This window comes from Procambarus clarkii, chromosome 18 (genome assembly GCF_040958095.1).
Source record: "Procambarus clarkii isolate CNS0578487 chromosome 18, FALCON_Pclarkii_2.0, whole genome shotgun sequence".
Lineage (NCBI taxonomy): Eukaryota > Metazoa > Arthropoda > Malacostraca > Decapoda > Cambaridae > Procambarus > Procambarus clarkii.
The window spans coordinates 39022281-39044330 of NC_091167.1; the positions used below are offsets into that span (position 1 = coordinate 39022281).

Sequence of the window (22050 nt, forward strand, 5' to 3'; positions counted from 1 at the left end):
GTGAATACAACACTTGCTAATATACATTGACTAAATGCTTATTAATCTAACTTTCACCTCACGTCTCCTCTCATGAAAAACAGTTTGCAAAGAATTCAAAACTGACTAGTTTCCAACCTTTTTTTTTAACAGGGCTTATCGTTCCACTTATGTTCGAAATGCTCTCTAAATGCTTCACCCACTTACTCTAAACAAATAACATCCAACAGAACCAAAACACTTAACCTAATCTTCCCTAGGCCTAACTATATACAAACTAATAATATATAACGATATGAATTTATATATGAAAAAACACCTTTTTTAATACATAATTCTTTGATATATATGAATATGTCTTTGAATATATGTGAATATACATATATGATATATATGTCTTTGAATTCGTCTTCGCATCAAGCTGCAGCACTGAAGACAGGTTTGCAGCTCAGGAACAACTTAAAACATCCTTCTGTGTAGAAAGTTAAAAAAAATCTAAGAATATTCATATCATTAAAAATGATACAACTTTCGTCTCACGATCTGACACTCACCCATTATAAATATAATTTGTTGGTAGTGACAGTGAGTTTGAGTTTCCTGGGACCACAAAATCCTAAAATGCTTGCGTGGAGTCATGGGTTTATTTATATATAAACGAAACGGTTCTCATTCAGGTGTTTTCCTTAGAGCATTTTAGCAACTGAGTGGACCATCTCCAGCCAGCCAACCGATTACTTGAGACCTCTATGCCTTTCTCTTTAATCAGTGAAGTTTAGTCGGTATTTAATAAACAACTTAAGAGTTTCAAAGCGCTGCGGTGTCGTCCGTATCTATCCACAGGATGAAAGCATTCTCGTAGCGCATCGTAGCTCGTAGACTGTTTTGTAAATATCGACACAGCCGCCGTGATGACAATAAGAGCTGTAGAGCTCGCAGGTCGATGCGTATGTGCTCTGTTATTTCCGGGTTGGAATTTGTCAAGTATTTACGAAACCTGTATATCTTCCCTTAGTCACGGCTGCTTTGTTTACATTTGGAACGTATGACATCTGAACTTGTTTACATCTAGTTCAGTTATGAACTCCGAAGCACTACGACGTTGTTTATAACGATAATAACCTTTGAAAGTTTCGAAGCTCACAAACTGTTTGATAAAATTGAGCAAAGATCCAGGAAAGATGTGCAGGTTTCGGAAGTTAAAATTAAGTGCTTGATGAATACTGGCCGTGGTGTTCCGGACGGGAGTGCTCACCTTGGCTGTGGCCCTCAGGAGGGAGTATACACCTTGGCCCTCTCCCTCAAGAAGGGAGTATACACCTTGGCCCTCTCCCTCAAGAAGGGAATATACACCTTGGCCCTCTCCCTCAAGAAGGGAGTATACACCTTGGCCCTCTCCCTCAAGAAGGGAATATACACCTTGGCCCTCTCCCTCAAGAAGGGAATATACACCTTGGCCCTCTCCCTCAAGAAGGGAATATACACCTTGGCCCTCTCCCTCAAGAAGGGAATATACACCTTGGCTCTCTCCCTCAAGAAGGGAATATTCACCTTGGCCCTCTCCCTCAAGATGTGAGTGCACACTTCAGCACTCGTCCCACTGGGCTACCCCAGAAAGGCCACTGGAGCAATCCTTCTTCTCTGAGCTTCACAAGGTGCCACAAAAGAAGCGCCGATTCGGTACTCCGCCTGATGGAAATGGAAATGAACCCTAGGTAAAGGGAGGGGCCCCCCGAGCCGAGCCTCCACCCGGCCAAATTTATAGATATAGAAATGCGATTGGATTCACTTTATGTAATTATAGATGGAGGAAAATTCGAGGTTTTGCGATCCATTATGATGCCGGGTGCGAGCTCCAATGGGTTTCAGGATATAGATATCCGATTTAGCTGTTCCCATGAAGCTGTGCTGCAGTGCATTATTTCAGCGGTCTCTACATAATGTGAAACTAAAGTCAAATATAGTACATGAAAGGATTAACAAACACACACACGCACGCACGCACGCACACACACACACACACACACACACACACACACACACACACACACACACACACACACACACACACACACACACACACACACACACATACACACACACACACACACACACGCACACACACACACATACACACACACACCTTTCCTGTTCATCTCAGGAAAGTGTAAAGTAATGAAATTAGGCGAAGGGAGCAGAAGGCTGAACACTAGGTACCTTCTGGGAGGTGAAATCCCGCAAGAGTCAAATGGAGAGAAAGATTCCCCTTTAGGGAGTGATGTGGTGGAGGCTGACCCCATAAACAGTTTCAAGTGTAGATATGATAGAACCCAATAGGCTCAGGAACCTGTACACCTGTTGATTGACGGTTGAGAGGCGGGACCAAAGAGCCAGCGCTCAACCCCCGCAAGCACAACTAGGTGAGTACAACTAGGTGAGTACACACACACACACACACACACACACACACACACACACACACACACACACACACACACACACACACACACACACACACACACACACACACACACAGTGACCTCACCAGTGTTAAAAGGTGAGGTTAAAAGGAATCTGTTGGAGCTGAATGTGACAAAGGCTGTTGGGCCTGACAGAATCTCACCGTGGATACTAAAAGAAGGTGCAGAGGCACTAAGTGTGCCACTCTCTATGGTGTATAACAGGTCATTGGAACCAGGAGACCTACCGGAAAGTTGGAAGACAGCTAATGTAGTCCCAATAAACAAAATGGGTGACAGGCAAGAGGCACTGAATTAATTAAATTGATTAAATTGATTAAATAATCAAACAAATAATTATCGGACGCAAAACAGAACAAAAACACCGCTTATAATCGGAACAACATGAACAACGGATTTAGGATTTACAGCCTATTACGGGGCTCTCGATTCCAATGCGATCTGTCGAAGTCTAATTAAATGCTTTGTACGGGACACAAATAACAGTTTTCGGTCCTTGTAACAGCTTATAGAGTTTCGAACGTTAATGAAATTGGTTTGCTGGCATGTATCGGGGAGGCCGTAGTTGAGGTCGCGGTTCGATGACTCTAGCAGGATTAGATTCATTAAGGTTGCTTTGGGAGGCCTTATAGGGAAATTGTTATTCAAGCATGTCTGTAAATCACACCTGATTTTCATTCCCATTTGGCTGTCAATCACGCATGATTTAATAACACGTGACTGACAGTAATGACTGATTGTCAACCACACGAGTCTACCGTTGATGGAGCAAGATTCACTTTGTTGTTGCAAGTACTGGTGTTGTTGATATTGCTACTTCTAGGCCTACTGTTGCTGATATTGTCCCTGTCTAGGCCTACTGTTGCTGATATTGCTACTTCTAGGCCTACTGTTGCTGATATTGCTACTTCTAGGCTTACTGTTGCTAATATTGCTACTTCTAGGCCTACTGTTGCTGATATTGCTACTTCTAGGCCTACTGTTGCTAATATTGCTACTTCTAGGCCTACTGTTACTGATATTGCTACTTCTAGGCCTACTGTTGCTGATATTGCTACTTCTGTGGCCTACTGCTGCTGATTTTGCCACTTCTAGACTTACTGTCGCTGATATTGCTACTGCTGTCATTCTTGTTAAGGACTCTGTCACTTATTATTATTATTATTATTATTATTATTATTATTATTATTATTATTATTATTATTATAATTTCAGGTTCAACTTGGGATCGAACCTGGAATCATTGACTGCTAGTCTAAAACGTAACCTACTGTGCTGTAGGCTATATGAAAATTGCGAGAAAATTAAGTTTCATTGATTCCCACACCCAACTGCATGCATAGATGAAGCAAGCTGGATCGAGAAGCGTGGAAAAACAAAAAAAAAATTATATATTTTGTACAAGAGCATCGTTGAGTGGGATTGGGTTCCGTACAGACACGATCTAATGCGCCTCCGTTGATGGGATTGTATTCCACTCGTGTAAATAAGCAAACGAGAGGCTGAAACGGCAGATGTGCAATGTTTCTAATCGTCTCCAGGGAGATGGGAGGATTGAATGGTGATATGAGATGCCCTTAGGAAAAACTACATACTAAAAGCAATAAAATATATAAGATTGTCACTGATCTGTAGTCCTGGCTCAAGACACTGTATTCACGCATCTTTATTTTCTTGGGTTAATGCACATTAATATGTTTAGTTATGTTTGACAACTAATTAAGCAGATAAGACAATTCCTGTGGTGTATTTATATGTACTCGGGCAAGTGCCAAGTGGCCACATTGTGTATGTGTAGCGTTACTTCATCGTTGATCCAATGTTATCAACGTTAAATTTACACTGATTCAACGCAGACTCAGCTTTCAATTTTCGTTACTCTTGGACATTGTGTCAAAAGGGTTGGAGCTTTGCAAAAAGTACGTTACTAAATTGCTCAACTATGTTTTCTAAGTATATTTACCTAGTTTGGGGATAAATAACGCGTATATTATCTTCTATCTAAATATATAATTGTAACGATTTTATATAACAAAAAATTATCCACACAAAATGTAATATAAAGCCACTTCAAAAGTTCTGAACAGGCAGCCAATCCCTCTCATCCCCTTAGGGCCTTGCTGACTCTACAGCTTCCCCCACCTTTAGTCTCTGTCTGTCTCTCTCTCTCTCTCTCTTTCTCTCCTTCCCTCTCTCTCTCCCTCCCTCCCTCCTTTCCCTTCACTCTCGCTACGAAGATTTGGCTGTGGGTAATGGCTTCACTTTCTCTCTCCCCTTTGTTCGTTCTCACGTCCATTCTCACTCTTCCCTTCATCCTCCCATCCCCCTCCCTCATTCTCCCTCTCCCTCAGTCCCTCCTCTCCCCCTTACCCACCTCCCTCCTCCCAATACTAATCCCCCGTGGGACCGAGCCAGCCTTAGTGTTAGGAAGCATATTCATATATTTAATTTTGCCACAGAAAAGACATTTAATCTTGCCACAGAAAAGCGTATAAATTACATTTTTAAAGAAAAAAATATTAGCCATATGATCCTCTTTTACTCTATAAATTTAATTAATGAATTTGGGAGCATAGAGCTAAATAATTAATTTATCACATTATTACAGACCCTTTTTATTTTTGTGGCTACGAGGCAAGTAAGCTTAGTTTTGTCTCAGGAGAATAACCCTCTCTAGTGTATCCACACATCGAAGGCAAAGGAGGAGTTTTCTCTTTTTGATGCATTTTGGTGCTAAATGAGACTTAGGTTTCTCCTGTGTATGTTGTTGACATGTGCTCGATGCACATACTATCAGTTTAATACATACGAAGGGTCATTACATAAATTATTAGCGTAGTTTTGGTAATCATGGCTATCAGTAAATACGTCTGCACATGCGCAGTTAGGGCAACATACGCCTCTTTTTGGCCACACGTGTGTTTGAGGCCACACACACGCACACACACACACACACACACACACACACACACACACACACACACACACACACACACACACACACACACACACACACACACACACACACACACACACAGACAAACAAATCGAATGCATTAGGAAGTGATGTGGTGGAGGCTGACTCCATACACAGCTTTAAGTGTAGATATGATAGAGCCCAGTAGGCTCAGGAATCTGTACACTAGTTGATTGACAGTTGAGAGGCGGGACCAAAGAGCCAGAGCTCAACCCCCGCAAGCACAACTAGGTGAGTACATACACACAGTCCACAGATCAAGTCCATCGTTAATTCTCTGGTCACTATACCTAAGGGTATACCGAGCCCAACCGTCTCGGTGTTCGAGAGGGAACTTGATAATCATCTCCAATGGAGCTGGCCAGCCAGAGGCTTACAGCCCGCACAGGAACCTCTCTGAAAAAATCTCCAGTGGATGCATGATCAATCGAGCTGTTGTTTATATATCAGACTGCGAGCAGGGGGGTGTCTAACCCCCTGGCTGATCAAACCCCCACCCAGAAGACCCTGGACAGAAACTGGGCCGCGGGGACATTGATCTTCGGGGTCAAGGAGGGACCGAAGATTACAAGGTCGTACGCAAGATCTTTGTGTACGACTTTGTTTAGTCGTACACAAACAAAGAGATCCACATGGAAACTAAATACTCAAATGAGTCACAAAATTTTTAGAAAGAAAGTGTTGAATATCAGAATACTGAAAATGGTGTTGACAGACTCGCTTCACAGCTTTATATGCAGAGATAAGAGGATAGCAGTGATCAGGGTCATGTCTTCAGGCTCCTTAACGATTGCCAGGCGGTACCCTAGAGCTGTAACTCATCCCCTTCAAAAACGAGTAGGTGACATTACCCCCAGTATCCTGGTGGATTACTGCAGCTGCTGACTCATCAATCATCACCAACTGTTGTCTTTTTATATTGTTTGTATTAGCATGAGTGTGAAGAGTTTTTCTCATATAATGATCGTTAATTATGTGACTCACTCTGTCTATCTCTCTCTCTCTCTCTCTCTCTCTCTCTCTCTCTCTCTCTCTCTCTCTCTCTCTCTCTCTCTCTCTCTCTCTCTCTCTCTTTTATATATATATATATATATATATATATATATATATATATATATATATATATATATATATATATATATATATATATATATATATATATATAGAGCACCCTGATCTATATGATTGGTGAAGGAAGGCCGAGTGTGTGTGAGGGTGGTTGAGTACAGTGAACAAATACGATTGGATGTCAACGATTGGCTGTAACAATTTAGTGAGAAGGACTGGCAAATGAGGCGGAAGATTATTAGTGAATGATTTTTTATTGGTGAGTTCATCATATGAATGGAGAAAAGAGTGTTTAAAGGAGGAGTTCAGTGTAACATTACTCAGGGAATGAGTAATGTTACAGTACCGTTCTCTAACATACCATTATTCATCTTCTTTGAGAGTCATAATTACTCTCATCTTGCGTGAAGGACTGTCGGTGAATAGTTTACTTAGGATGCATAATTTTATAAGGTTAATATCATTTTATAGCTTTAATTTTGTGTGTTTTTGGTCTACGTATTTTGAATATGATGTTCGATAGAGCTTTGACATCATATCCGTGTTCATCATTCCTCTGGGCAAGTGACCTGGTGTAGTCAATGAGAGGTAGCCTGTGACATCACACATCAGTGAGCATGCTTGTAATTGGGCCAGAAGTCGTCAGTAGGTTGTTTGATGTCAGGAATTGCAGACGCATGGCTTGTGATGTTCTGTGCTCAATCTGAGAATTCATCTATTTGAAGTCCCGTAAGAAAAACCAAGCCATTGTTTTCAACAGGGATGGTTCTGTTTGATGCAGCAATTCGGAAGGACCTATTTTTATGCAGTACTGCTAACAGAAAGATGATTCCATGCCAAGCCAACTTAAAGGTAAAGTTGATGGTTGAAAGTGATCGATAAATAACTCGGTCAGCGACCTGGATCAAGTCATCATCAGTTCATAAACAATTTATTCTGGATTCTGAAGATTATGGATTACTTGTGTTGTAGTGCAATGCACACACCAGACATGTGACTGCCCTGACCAGTACTGGCACACATTGTGTAGAGGTGAAAGATGACCTACCACCTGTGCAAGTCGCCTGTATGAAACTGTATCGCGACACCAATCTTTGGTCTATAACAAGGGGACCCACATGTAGTTATACTGGATGTCCGGTATTAGTGAGAAGAGGAATAGATTCAACAGTACACATAAACAACATTCATAGAGGTAATTTTATTTTCATTGGTGTTAGATGAAGAGAAGGCTAAGGTGGACTCGCATCTCTACACACACAGACACACACACGATTCATCATAGTCAAACATGGGATTGTTTGTGACCAGAAAATACAAAAATAAAAACGGATACTCAGAGCTAATTTGACCTGTTTGGAAATATTTAAGTATTCTATTAGAACAGGGCATGCTTTTCAGCTTATGTTAAATCCAAGGCAAATTTTCATCCTATCAGTTTAAAAAAAAACACGAAGTAATCAACTTTATCAAATGCTTTGCAGTGACGTTCATTGAAGAGTGATGTGAAATGTAAAGTGATGTGTAATTGTGAATGATGTGTGGCAGATGTGACAGACAGTGAAGATGCCTATTACACTTGACATTTCAGCTGACAATTGCATTCGTTGCAAAATTAACACATACTTGACAGTAGTATTAATCTAGCAAGTTATTTTAGTCAGCAGTATTTGTGTTCTGGTTAAGATATATTCTAGGGAGGAAGTTGTGATCCCTGTAGCAGCATCCTATGAATAGATAATACTACTGTGATAATAGATAATAGATAATACTACTGTGATAATAGATAATAGATAATACTACTGTGATAGTAGATAATACTGTGAATAGATAATGTGAATACTGAACTTCTCTATGGCAGGAAGGTGCCAAGAGATGATGCGAACATCACTAATTGCATTGTATCTTTTGATCTGTGGTGGCGGATGAGAGTGGGCTGGGTAGGCGAGTGATTGGGGATTACGTACGTTGGGTGGGCGAGTGGGGTTGGGCAGGGTGGGTGTTGGGAGGTGAATGAAGGTGGGTTGCTTATGGTGGTGGGCAGCGAGCTCTCCCCCACCAAGTTCTGGGTGATAGTATTTAATAGCATCATTCATCATATCTTAAGCTCAGCGGTGGACAAGCCTCTTCACCCGCTCTTGTCTGCGTTCTCTTCTGCTCGCCGTATCTGCGTTCATTGTTCGCTCTGTCTGCGTTCTCCTGACCCTTTTATTTTCGGTCAGTCTCTCTCTCTCTCTCTCTCTCTCTCTCTGTCTCTCTCTCTCTCTCTCTCTCTCTCTCTCTCTCTCTCTCTCTCTCTCTCTCTCTCTCTCTCTCTCTCTCTCTCTCTCTCTCTCTCTCTCTCTCTCACACACACACGCTGGTGGCTGAGTGAACAGCACGCTGGATACGTAGTCCTGTGGTCTGGGACTCGATTCCCGGCGCCGGCGGAAACAAAAATGGGCAGAGTTTCTTTCACCCTGATGCCCCTGTTACCTAGCAGTAAATAGGCACCTGGGAGTTAGACAGTTGTTACGGGCTGCTTCCTGTGGATACGTGTGTATGTGAAAAAATACTAGTTAGTAGTAGTTAGTAACAGTTGATGATTAACAATTGAGAGGCGGGCCGAAAGAGCAGAACTCAACCCCCGCAAGCTAGGTGAATACAACTAGGTGAATACACACACACGTTTGGTCTGGCTTCCTCCTGCTGCTACAAAACAAGTCATACAGCAGCCAACAGTTGTGTACCGTCGCTCTCGCTGCTGTCGTTGGCTGTTGTGTTTTTTTTTGTCAAGCCGAGGGTGAAATATATTTTAGTCGGGTGGTAGGGAGAGAGTAGGGGCGAGGAGGAGCTCGCGCTTAATGGGAGGGTTGCTGGGCACAAACATGCCCCTTAATGGCGGTTGCTAATGGTGTGTGGGTGGCGAATGACGTAATGGGGTTAATAATAAGGGGGTGACTAGGATGCAGCATTTCTCTAGTGAATGGTGTATGTACTCACCTTGATATTCTGACATAGCTATTCTGGCTGGGGCTGAGCCTCGTCTCTCGGGGTCTCGCCTCTCGGCTTTCAATCAGTTGGTGTTCAAGTCTTGGAACCCCGTTTTGCGTTCTGTCATATCCGCATTTGTATCTTTATTTGATGCATATTCTTTTAGGTTCAGCTCTGGTTGTCTATCCTCCTATATTAACCCATTCAGTTCTTTGTCAGGTTTTAAGGTAATCCTCTCTACTCTACTAATATGTTGCTTATAGCTTGCGAGAGTATCCTAATTAAGCTTCAACACTTCTTATGTATCTGTACCTAATTCGAGCAGTTGGTTTAAACATTCGTCCCGTGATCATGACATGTCCATTCCAAACAATGTTCTTTTCTCTTTTATAACTTTTTCTGATGATTATGTATGTGGTAATCATGTCTTAATTAATTATTTTATCTTCCCGGTACTTGAAATTTCATTTCATTAGTCTATCCATGTATCTCATAACCCTCAGCTCTGGGATGACGCTGGTGTGTGTGTGTGTGTGTGTGTGTGTGTGTGTGTGTGTGTGTGTGTGTGTGTGTGTGTGTGTGTGTGTGTGTGTGTGTGTGTGCGCGCGCTCGCTCTGCTTTCTCATTTACATTCTCCTATAAGTGCTTGTCAGATCTGTTCTTAATGGTAGACCCAACATCTCCTTCCGTCGGTTGTCTAGTGCAATAAACTCAGTCTATTTACCAATCATATCTACTTTTGTAATTAAAAAAAAATGGCTTCCACAACCTGTTCGTACTTTAGTCCATCTCATTGTCCTACTATTACGCTAAAAAAATAATTCTGTTTTATCTTTCTCATCTGTTACTCAAGCTTTTATTCGTGTTCAGTGTTCTTGCAGTGTTCATTGTGAAAATATATTTCACTCTGTCAGTGCTCTAAGTATTTAATGTATATTATATCTCCGCTTTCCCTCTCTCTCTTTTCTCTAATATCTCCTCGCTTCCTTTCTTTTTCCTCTTTTCTAGCGACGTTAGGTCTTGTTCTTTCAGTCTTTCTTCATCTCTTACAGTTCTAGTACTAGCATCGTTGCACACCTCTGTACCTTTTCAAGTTCCTTTATGTGCTTTTTGAAGTTAAGGCTTCTCGATGGGACGGAATTCTCTTAAAAATCTGCCCCTCTCACCTACTCCATCTAACCTTCTCACCCACTTCAACCATCTATCTTACCCACCACCTTACCCACCCACTTCATCCATCCATCTTACTCCACTCATTTTATCCATCCATATCATCCACCTATCCACTTCATCCATTCCGGCCACATATCGAACGAAATTCCACATATCTCTACCAAACCCACCTAAAATACAATCCCCACCCAGCTCAACACCTACAGCCCCTGTACACACACACACACACACACACACACACACACACACACACACACACACACACACACACACACACACACACACACACACACACACACACACACAAACACCCTACACCCACCACCACCCACTACCACACGCCCTACCATCTACCAACTCCCCACCACCACCACCACCACCATCTACTGTCCGCTCCTACCCACAAGTACTGAACCCGACACACGTTAAAACCCAGAAGATATTGACTAATTTTTCGTACCTCTCACAGAACACAACTTCCCAAATGAGTGTTTACAGCCTCTGCATATTACCCCCGTAACTTTTCTCGTAAATTTAGTTTTTTTTTTTTTTTAATCGTCGAAATGTAAGATGACTTTTTTAACGTTACTTATTCGATTTATCGAGTGTCTAATCGGTTCCTGCCTCGGGCTCTTCTTGATTCATATTCTCTTCGTTAATAATTTGTTTCTTATACACTGGTTCATTTTGAACCATTGTTATTTTTCAAGATTTACTTAATTTTTTTTATTAATATTATTACTCACACTGAGAGGTGTGCATTTTCTGTTATGATTATAAAGTACATACACACACACACACACACACACACACACACACACACACACACACACACACACACACACACACACACACACACACAATTTTATACATTACACATTGCAATTTCAATTATTTAACGAATTAATTAATTAGTATACAAAAAATCTGTCCATAAGTTAACCATTCTGTCAGTCCATCCAATTTTAGGAAGGTGTAAAATGATGAATACTAAGTTCCCCCCGTCTGGTGGACCGTTCACTAAGGGCTTCTGAATGTTAGTGTTAGTGCTGTGTTAGTGAGGCGTTGGGGGAGTTGGTCAGGGCGTCGACTCAGTAGTCCGGCATGATGAGGACGGTCGACCCTCGAGTTCAGGCAACGAAGACGTTGGCTTTATCTTGTGAGGCAGATGTCGTTGATCATTGGAAATCTTTAGGTGGCTTAGTAACCCTGATAAACTAAGAGCTTCTATGATAAGTGAGTTAAATCACATGAAGTACATAGAGTGAAGTACTTACATTATTGGTTTACTTACATTATTGATGTACTTACACATGATCTGTGTTACAAGCACGTTTATTACACAGCTGATCCCGTGTAAACACCTGTGTGGGTGTTAGAAGACAGCGATGAGATAGCTCTTAACACTATGCCCTGATCACCTCTTGACTGGAGTCTGCAGAGGTCATATCATAGACGTGGGGTCACTTGACTGTTTCAAGCGTAAGTTAAACATATATAGGCACGAGTTTGGGGGGGTTGTAAAAAAAAAGGTGCTGGCTGGTATGGACTAATGGACCTCCTGTATAGTTTCTTACATTCTTATGTTTTACGTGTAGGGTTTATTGAGAGATGAGGGTAGGGGAAGGGTCGGGGAGTATAGCAGTCTCTGGGGACTCTCGTAGGCAGCTTAATCACACTAATTGCCAATCCACTGATGATCTGGGGAAGCTAACGGGAAAAGTGTAATTTTATTACGTGTAATGAGATCATTTTAATTTATACAATACATTGTGAATATGTTTTGTAATTTAGAGTCATAATTTTACTTGCCTTCAAATGTTTGATTCCTCTAAAATATTCTATAAAAAAATATCCTAAAAACAATACATTCTTTAAGAGGAAAAGATAATACAATATCGTGATTACAACATGTAATTATACATGTTGCATAGTTACTACAGCCACTACGAGACCTGACATCCAGACACCTCACGAAAGTCAGGCAGGTATCTAGTCCACTGTTATTAATATATCGCCTTTTAACAGATTCGACCAAACCGTTACAAATGCTGCGTATAGGAACAAATTACAGCTCCGTATTATTAACGTTTTATACTCTTCAGCCTCGGTGGGTTGCTTGGTAAATACGTTTCTGGTTAGGGAAAAACAGTCGTTTTGTTTATTTAAGAAATGAGATATTGAGAGCATCGGCTGGAGTCAAAACGAGATAGGGGAGAGCAATGCTATTCAACCTGTCCTCACACTTAAACATCAGCAATTGTGAAACTGTCGACCACTGTGTCAAAAATCACGGTGGATTAGCGAACTTTAATACTCCGTATTTTGATGCTTTATTTGGAACTAATGACCATCACCCATGATGGGCTGAGTGGCTTAGGTTGGAATGCTTCAAGTTGGGCAAAAAAATTTCCTTACCTAAGTGTTGAACAATATAAGTCATATCATTGGGTGTTGCTGTATTTCTTCAAAAGTCAAATCTCAGGTTCAAATTTACATTATAAAATTTCCATTCAAACTAATGTATAATTATTTCATTACACTCTGACACAAGAGAAAGTCATAACAACAGCACATATATAATCACAATAAAAAGCTAAAATATCAATGGGTAAAAAACTATGGCTTAGAGGGTAAGACTTATTATTTTGGCTAAATTCAATAATGACCCGCTTCTTTAACATCTAGTTAATGAGCAACTGTTTGAAATATTAGCCTTGCCTGCTACGCCTCTGAGACACACTGACTCCCTAAAACAACAGCCTTGACTCATTTTAAAATACTTAAGAAAATGTACAAATTGGATTTAAAGAAATAAATGCTGAAACAGATAGGAAGCATTTAAAAAGAGTGAACTTGAACTAGGTGAAGCAAAAACAAGAGGAACTCAAGTAGAAAGAGTTAAAATAAATATTAGGCTAAAAAACTTGAACTAACAAAGCTATTGGCAGAACATGTTTACACTAATTATTATTTGTTTATGTGCACGAAATAAAGTTTGTGAAGATCTCTGATTTTAAATAAACATGAAGCTAGTTAGTTTTTTCTAAATTTGAGAAATTTGCAACCAGCATGGAATGGCCACACTTGTCAGGGGGTCGCTGGCTTACAAGGTTAATTCTCAATAAACATCGAAATAAATCATCTCGTGTTTAACATCAGGATTAAAAACCTAAATTATTATGAAATCTTTGCCTCAAGATAACAATATTTACTGACCACATAATTATCGCTCGCGCAGGGGACTGACAGACTTTGACCCATCAACTAACGTGATATTTTAGATAATACTAAGTGGTTATATCTTGAGGTTATCTTGAGATGATTTCGGGGCTTTAGTGTCCCCGCGGCCCGGTCCTCGACCAGGCCTCCACCCCCAGGAAGCAGCCCGTGACAGCTGACTAACACCCAGGTACCTATTTTACTGCTAGGTAACAGGGGCATAGGGTGAAAGAAACTCTGCCCATTGTTTCTCGCCGGCGCTTGGAATCGAACCCAGGACCACAGGATCACAAGTCCAGTGTGCTGTCCGCTCGGCCGACCGGCTCCCTTACTAAGTGGAGGAATGTTATTACTCTGACGAACACAGGTACCTCCCAGACACTGATCCTAAGGAGGGTGTATTAATACACAGTTTCCTCTACTATGTTGATAACACTGCATCAAGTTCAGCTCAAATTTTATTTTCTTAATAACATTTTCATATGAGTCAATTCTACACTGATTTTTTTGTACTGAATCAGTGAACTTGGAGAATGATTTAGAAGTGAGGGTTAATGCTAATGGCATAACCATAAGCGTAAATTATCCAGTGAATAGTGTTAAAAGATCAAAGTTGAGTTGCTTAGTTAAATTCCCAGTGTGGATTGAGGGTATTCCAGAAGTCAAAAGTAATCCACATTAGAAGTAATCCACAATTGCTTCTTCATATCTGGAAGACGCAATTGTGAAGCATTTTGACGAAGAGAGACCCAAGTGGCACAGTCTCTGACACGCTAAGTGCCCCCACACCTGATCTTTTTCCCCGGATATTTTACTTACAGATAAGGTATTGGCAAAATATTGATATCACAATAAAAGGAGATCCAAGTCTACAACTGCATCACAGTGTAGCAGTGCCGGAGTGAGAGAGTGCTTGGGAAGGCACTGGGGGCTATTATACCACTGGTGTCCTCATGGAGATGTGTAGACCAAGAAAGGCCCCTTTTTTTATACATTGAGTCGAATATATCGCAACAGATAACATTAGCCAAATCTCGCGATCCACTTGGAACTCGTCACCAACGCGTCTTCAATAGTCTCGTCTTGGCAGCAACAATAATTGTTAAGGTAAGAAAGGAGAATATTTTGTATGTGTTTATATTTCAATTTGACATCTATAAGTCATTAGATAGGGAGTTATTTGTTATTTACAACATACAGGAATAACTGTGCATTTACAACACACAAACATACACACACACTCATATACACACTTACACACACACATACAACACACACATACATATATAATTTTACTATCAAAAACATTCATACATCTCATGATAATTAAATAAATCACATTGTATGGACACAAAACCAAAATACATCATAATAATAAGCAAATTTTGTGTACATGTGTTCCATTAAAACACTTATATGTATCATATTTACACATAAAACACACACATAAAGTAATTGTCATACGCACAGAGCTGATATATTTGTATATACATAAATAGCTTTGTACACTTCTATTACACTAATTGGCATCAGTCACCTCGGGGAGATGGCGTCGGAAGTGGTATCTGGCAACCCCTATAAAAGGGGGGAAAATAGGGGTAAAATAAATGATAACTCGGCAACTGGTGCTTCGCCCCCTGCAGCGAAATTTGGCTCTTATTTGTAATGAACGAACAGTTCAAAATTGTGTGTGTTGTTATCTCCCTCTATCTCATTCACAATTGGCTACTTTTGTAAGGCAGGAGAAGCGCACTATACGGGTCTAATTATACAAAAATATAAGTTAAAGGGTCATTGTAGCATTCGTATATATGGTAGAGGAAGGTAACCGGGGTCGTTCAGTGCTAACAAGAGCGTATGACTAGATCATGTTAAACAAGGTGGAGAATTGCTCGCGAACCAACTGTCTACTACCCAGCCTGGAGGTAGATGATTGAGGGGGTATGGATGGGGCATGGGTAGGAGGGCATGGGTAGGGGAGGAAATATATACCGGAATACATGTAGGATGATAAGACCTGAGGGGTGGAAGAGTATTACTGACAGAGAGAGAGAGAGAGAGAGAGAGAGAGAGAGAGAGAGAGAGAGAGAGAGAGAGAGAGAGAGAGAGAGACAGAGACAGAGACAGAGAGAAAGAGAGAGAGAGAGAGAGAGAGAGAGAGAAAGAGAGAGAAAGGGAAGCTCTCTGGAACGTCCTTACTAATATACATGACTGAACATCTGGCCAAGAATATTTGAGGTACTGATGGAGCTCTCAGGATGGCACGACTGAATCATGAAATCCCTTAGAAGGTGAGTCGACTTATTCATAAGAATAAAAAAGGGGAATTAAGAGGGAAGGAAAATCCGAAAGAAATGGAGGGATTAGTAGAATTAGACACTCCTTGGGGATGAGGGAGAGAGGGCAGCAAGAGAGGGGAATAAATTCGGAAGAAAAAGAGATGCTGGAGAGAGAGCGAGGATTAGTTACTTAGATACTATCAAGAGGAACTAAGAAGTGAGAAAGAGAGAGAGAGAGAGAGAGAGAGAGAGAGAGAGAGAGAGAGAGAGAGAGAGAGAGAGAGAGAGAGAGAGAGAGAGAGAGAGAGAGAATCAGAGAGAGAGAGAGAGTGAGAGAGAATCAGAGAGAGAGAGAGAGAGAGAGAGAACCGAGTGACAGTGAGATATCATATCTGACGAAAACAAACAAACATAACTAATAAAAACGTTAGAGTAAATATCAGAAAACCAAAGAACAGTGTAATGTATCAATAAAATAAAATGAATGATTAAATATGAGCTAATCTAAAGCTTTAACCATAAAACTATTGTATTTTAGTCTGCTAGTTAATTATTTGCTGAAAGCATACAAGTTGGACCAAAAGTTCTTACGAAAATTTTGGGATATTGAAGAAAACTATTATGTAGCATAAGACGTGGACCGTCTTAAGGATATACTGTTAGGGTCGCTATACACACAAAGGAGAGGGTTAAGAAAATACGGTTGAGTGAAATGACTGGTTTTCATAAAGAATCTGTTTCGAGCTTTGGAAGATGCATACTTGAGAGGAGACATGGGACTCGCCATGCTTGTTGCAAATTGATAAGCTCGCCTATCTCTCTAATCTCACCGAGGCAAGTAAGTTCATCAATCTCTCCAAGCTCATGTGAGCTGAATTAGATTATCGAGATCACCTAGCTCCTAGTCTCATCAGTTTCATTAACCGTAACAAACTCACTAAGATCATCAGGCTCACTTAGCCCACCAAGCTGAAAAAGCTCATAAAACTCACCCAGCTCATCAAGCTCATCAAATTCATTAAACTACTCATAAACAATTTTGGTTTCAAATTGGCGATCAACACTTCGCTGTACAATTATCTGATGAGACTTAAATACATAATTATTTCCTCATAGAATGATTGATGATTGATCTGTTAATTTTGCAACATATTTAAATTAATAGCAAATAATTACAGTACATTCAAAAACAATTTCCAAGCTACATGTCCTGTACTCAATTTTATTGCCAATTTGTTTAAATATTATTTGTGTAAATTGGTAAGCCATTTGTCTCAACTACCAACGTCTTTAGGGATTAGGATTAGCTACACACATGTATCAAATATCACAAAATGTCTCTGGAGGCCTCAGTAAATGTGTACACTTCCAACTGTGATTTGTATTACAGAGTATCGTAGGAGAAGACAATATGCTGATGCACGGGAACTCTCTCCAGGATGCTGCATATTCTCTAATCCGAGGCTAAGGGTCCCAACAAACACAACCAGAGGTGGTACCCGCCAAAATATATATATATATATATGTAATATATGTGTATATATATCGGATATAACAATATATCCAATTGTTATACTGTATATGTACTGTACACTGTGAAGATTCTTGTGCCAGGCTTCAGTTTAGCGCCGACACGGTAAATCTCACATATAACACAGTGTGAAAGTGCTGGTCAGATACCAATAATTGAATCACCAAAATTCTCAAAAATGTTTAGGATTCTTGGTTGGCTAATTAATGGATTTATTATGCATCATTATTTTCTGGGATTCGTGGGATATGAGTACATTTTAAGCCTACTGGACGCGTGCAATGTGATCACAGATTACAATTTTTCTCTGTCTTTTACTCACCCCTTTACTTCCCAAAACACATACACACTTTTACTCGTCTACTCAGTCTCTCTCTCTCTCTCTCTCTCTCTCTCTCTCTCTCTCTCTCTCTCTCTCTCTCTCTCTCTCTCTCTCTCTCTCTCTCTCTCTCTCTCTCTCTCTCTATCTCTCTCTCTCTCTCTCTCTGTCTCTCTCTCTGTCTCTCTCTCTGTCTCTCTCTCTCTCTCTCTCTCTCTCTCTCTTTCTCTGGCCATCATCAGCTCTTTGTGAAGAATACATAAGTGCAAACAAGATGACATAGACAGTGTTTACATATCCTGGATCTTCCCTGCACCTGGCTGGCTGACTCCTTTACCAATCGGTATTATCAATAAGTTTTTTTATTTGATCTGTACGTCATGTTCCTATTTGGAATAGTTAATTGTTTCCACACACACACACACACACACACACACACACACACACACACACACACACACACACACACACACACACACACACACACACACACACACACACACATATATGCGTCCAATCTCGTTAAAACTTTTTTTTTCTAGTAAGGGAGAAAGGAAGGCGATGGTTCCCAGCCTCCACACTTACGTGCGCATAAAGGTTGTTTTTCAATGATGCTTCAGGTGACAGTGGATGCTGTTCTAAGTGGCAGATGACGATCTCTGACTCGGAGGTGGAGACTTCCTAGGTGATATGTAGTGATCTTGAAGGCGACTTTTCCTCTCTTTACCTTGCCTTACCGTCTTTGACGTCTTTCTTTACACGTACCTAGACACAAAGATGAGCACCTGAGTATACCCACCCACACAGCGACCTCTCTCGGACGGGTACGTGAGTATACCCACGCACACTGTCCTCTCTAGGATGGGTATATTGCGCTCCACAAACAAGCGAATTCACAGAGACTCTTATTTTGTATTATTGCTGTTACTGACGCCTTACTAGTGAATCAGCGCCCATCGTTTTTTGCTTTATCTTGTTTTTTTTTTTATTGAATTTCCATCACATATGCTGCCTACTAGACTGATATTGTACAGATTTGTACTTTTCTTCATTCTAATAATATTTGTATGTATATATAATGCACAATACAAATCCTTTGACCAAAACTGAGCATCTCGTTTTATTGCGCCCATTTTAAGTGGCTTTATGCTTTTATTTTCTTTCTTTTTTCTTTAGCCGTGTCATTAATTGTTATATTTAAGTTTTCGACATATTGCATTTATTGTTTAGTCGAATGTGTTTTTCTTAATTTCCCACTTTCTATAAAGAGGCATCATGTTTTCATTACAATCGCATCCAATTTTCTTTTCGTCGTATCCCATTTTCTTCACTCACAACCCACATTCGCATTATTCATCCCATTTACTTTATTCGTACACCATTATTATTGATAACATCCTTTTTATTATTCATTGAAATCACCTTTTCTCTCAGATCTATGTTTCCATCAGGTATGACATTCTGTCTGGTATACATATATATATTTTCTCTATGTAAATGGTCTATGGCACAGCTGGAGTGCTCGTTATCCCCTAGTGCAGGTGGAGGTAGCAAGTGTTCTCTCTACGTACTTACATGCTGGTATTAAACCCTGTTCCCCCCCACTTTTTTTTAACTCGCTATTTGGTGTATAAAGTTAAAAATTATCTATGCAACTAGTTGGGAATTTGTTTTGGAAAACATTATAGTCTATAGATTATAGTGAACAAAATATTGCGGGTGCCTATGCGAATGCGCATGAGAGTGCGCATGCCCGTGGGAGTGGACGTAGGGAGGGGGTAAGTGTGGGCTGGAGGAGGCGTGGGAGGTGTGGGAGGTGTGGGAGGCTAGAGAAGGATGTGATGGGTGGGTGAGGCGGGCGTAGCTATGGTCGGACGAGCGCGTCGGTCCTCTCTCCCCGGAGTACGGGTCCGAGTAAGCAGGATCGACGTAGGAGTCCGGATAAGGCGATGGATAGTGGTCAGTGTAGTGGCCTGCTGCCTGCTGCTGCTGCTGCTGTTGCTGCTGCTGCTGCTGCAGGACCACACCGCCGTTGCTGGTGCTGCCTCGGATGCTGCCTCCGGGGTAACCACTGCTCACCTCCTGGTTGATGCAGGAAAAAGAATAAAATTATGTTAAGACGGAAAAGCCCGCGGTAAATATATTTGCCAGAGTCAACAATGGTAATGAAGAGGAGGAAAGTTTTGTACATTTTCCGACGACCATTTTGGATTAGTCGTCGGAGATGTTTTACGGTGCTGTTTCTCTCTGTCTTTGACTCGTTTCTGTAGGTCCCTGTCCTTAATTCCCTTGTGTAGGTCCCTGTCCTTGATTCCCTTGTGTAGGTCCCTGTCCTTGATTCCCTTGTGTAGGTCCCTGTCCTTGATTCCTTTGTGTAGGTCCCTGTCCTTGATTCCCTTGTGTAGGTCCCTGTCCTTAATTCCCTTGTGTAGGTCCCTGTCCTTGATTCCCTTGTGTAGGTCCCTGTCCTTGATTCCCTTGTGTAGGTCCCTGTCCTTAATTCCCTTGTGTAGGTCCCTGTCCTTAATTCCCTTGTGTAGGTCCCTGTCCTTGATTCCCTTGTGTAGGTCCCTGTCCTTAATTCCCTTGTGTAGGTCCCTGTCCTTGATTCCCTTGTGTAGGTCCCTGTCCTTAATTCCCTTGTGTAGGTCCCTGTCCTTAATTCCCTTGTGTAGGTCCCTGTCCTTAATTCCCTTGTGTAGGTCCCTGTCCTTGATTCCCTTGTGTAGGTCCCTGTCCTTAATTCCCTTGTGTAGGTCCCTGTCCTTGATTCCTTTGTGTAGGTCCCTGTCCTTGATTCCCTTGTGTAGGTCCCTGTCCTTGATTTCCTTGTGTAGGTCCCTGTCCTTAATTCCCTTGTGTAGGTCCCTGTCCTTCATTCCCTTGTGTAGGTCCCTGTCCTTAATTCCCATGTGTAGGTCCCTGTCCTTGATTCCCTTGTGTAGGTCCCTGTCCTTAATTCCCTTGTGTAGGTCCCTGTCCTTGATTCCTTTGTGTAGGTCCCTGTCCTTGATTCCCTTGTGTAGGTCCCTGTCCTTAATTCCCTTGTGTAGGTCCCTGTCCTTGATTCCTTTGTGTAGGTCCCTGTCCTTAATTCCCTTGTGTAGGTCCCTGTCCTTAATTTCTTTGTGTAGGTCCCTGTCCTTAATTTCTTTGTGTAGGTCCTTGTCCTTGATTCCCTTGTGTAGGTTCCTGTCTTTGATTCCTTTGTGTAGGTTTAATCTTCTACTTTTAACTCTCTCTGTCCCTATATTTTCCTTTGTACTTTATTTGTTCAAATCAGTGATTCATTAAGTAAAATTCCAAAGTGTGCATTTTTATTTTTGTAAAAAGTTCAAATAGTGATAACAAATATGAAGTCCACTTTACATTACAAATATTAGTGATAATACAAATTTCTGGGATCAGAACAAAAACAAAAGTACATAATTCATTTTGCAAAAATTGAAGAAAGTTTTTATGTGTAATTATTATTATGTGTAATTATTATTATGTGTAATAATACCAACAGATATTTTCGATTAGGAAATAACCTGGAGGTAATCTGGTAGAGGAGAGATGTGTGTTCAGACCCCGGGATGATAATGTATTAACGCAACTGACACAAGGAAAGACGCACATACACACATGTATATACACGCTCAAATGTATATACACACAAATGTATAGAGGCACACACATGTATAGACGCACATAGGTGTATAGACTCACACAGATTATGCATAGAGATAAACGCATAGATGTATAGACATACAGCTGTATAGACGCAACAGATGTATAGACAAACACACTAATGTGTGTAAACACACAAATATATAATTATCGTTCTGGACCTGCGCAGTGACGAGTCAGCATTTATAAGCTAACCAGACATCTTCTGACCTCGTGGGTAAAGTCATATTGACCTGACCAGGTCCCACACAATAACCAAGTCCCTCCTACATGAGTCAGTGATGAAGGCCTCTTGAATCACTAAATATACTTCCTGACTTGCTACGGTGAATTCACTCTACTATTGTAAGATACAATTCAACATCACTTTGGTTATC

At 40.9% G+C, this 22050-nt stretch overlaps 1 protein-coding gene across 2 annotated transcripts in view; it reads right to left on the reverse strand.

The window, feature by feature from the left end:
- Positions 1–18418: 18418 nt before the first annotated feature.
- Positions 18419–22050, reverse strand: part of LOC123754426 (fibroblast growth factor receptor-like 1) — a 149174-nt gene continuing 145542 nt past the window's right edge. For both annotated transcript variants that reach the window (XM_069326512.1, XM_069326513.1), the window contains one exon: positions 18419–20083. In XM_069326512.1, the coding sequence (XP_069182613.1) occupies positions 19691–20083 (393 nt within the window). In that variant the 3' untranslated portion in view covers positions 18419–19690. The remainder of the gene's footprint in view (positions 20084–22050) is intronic.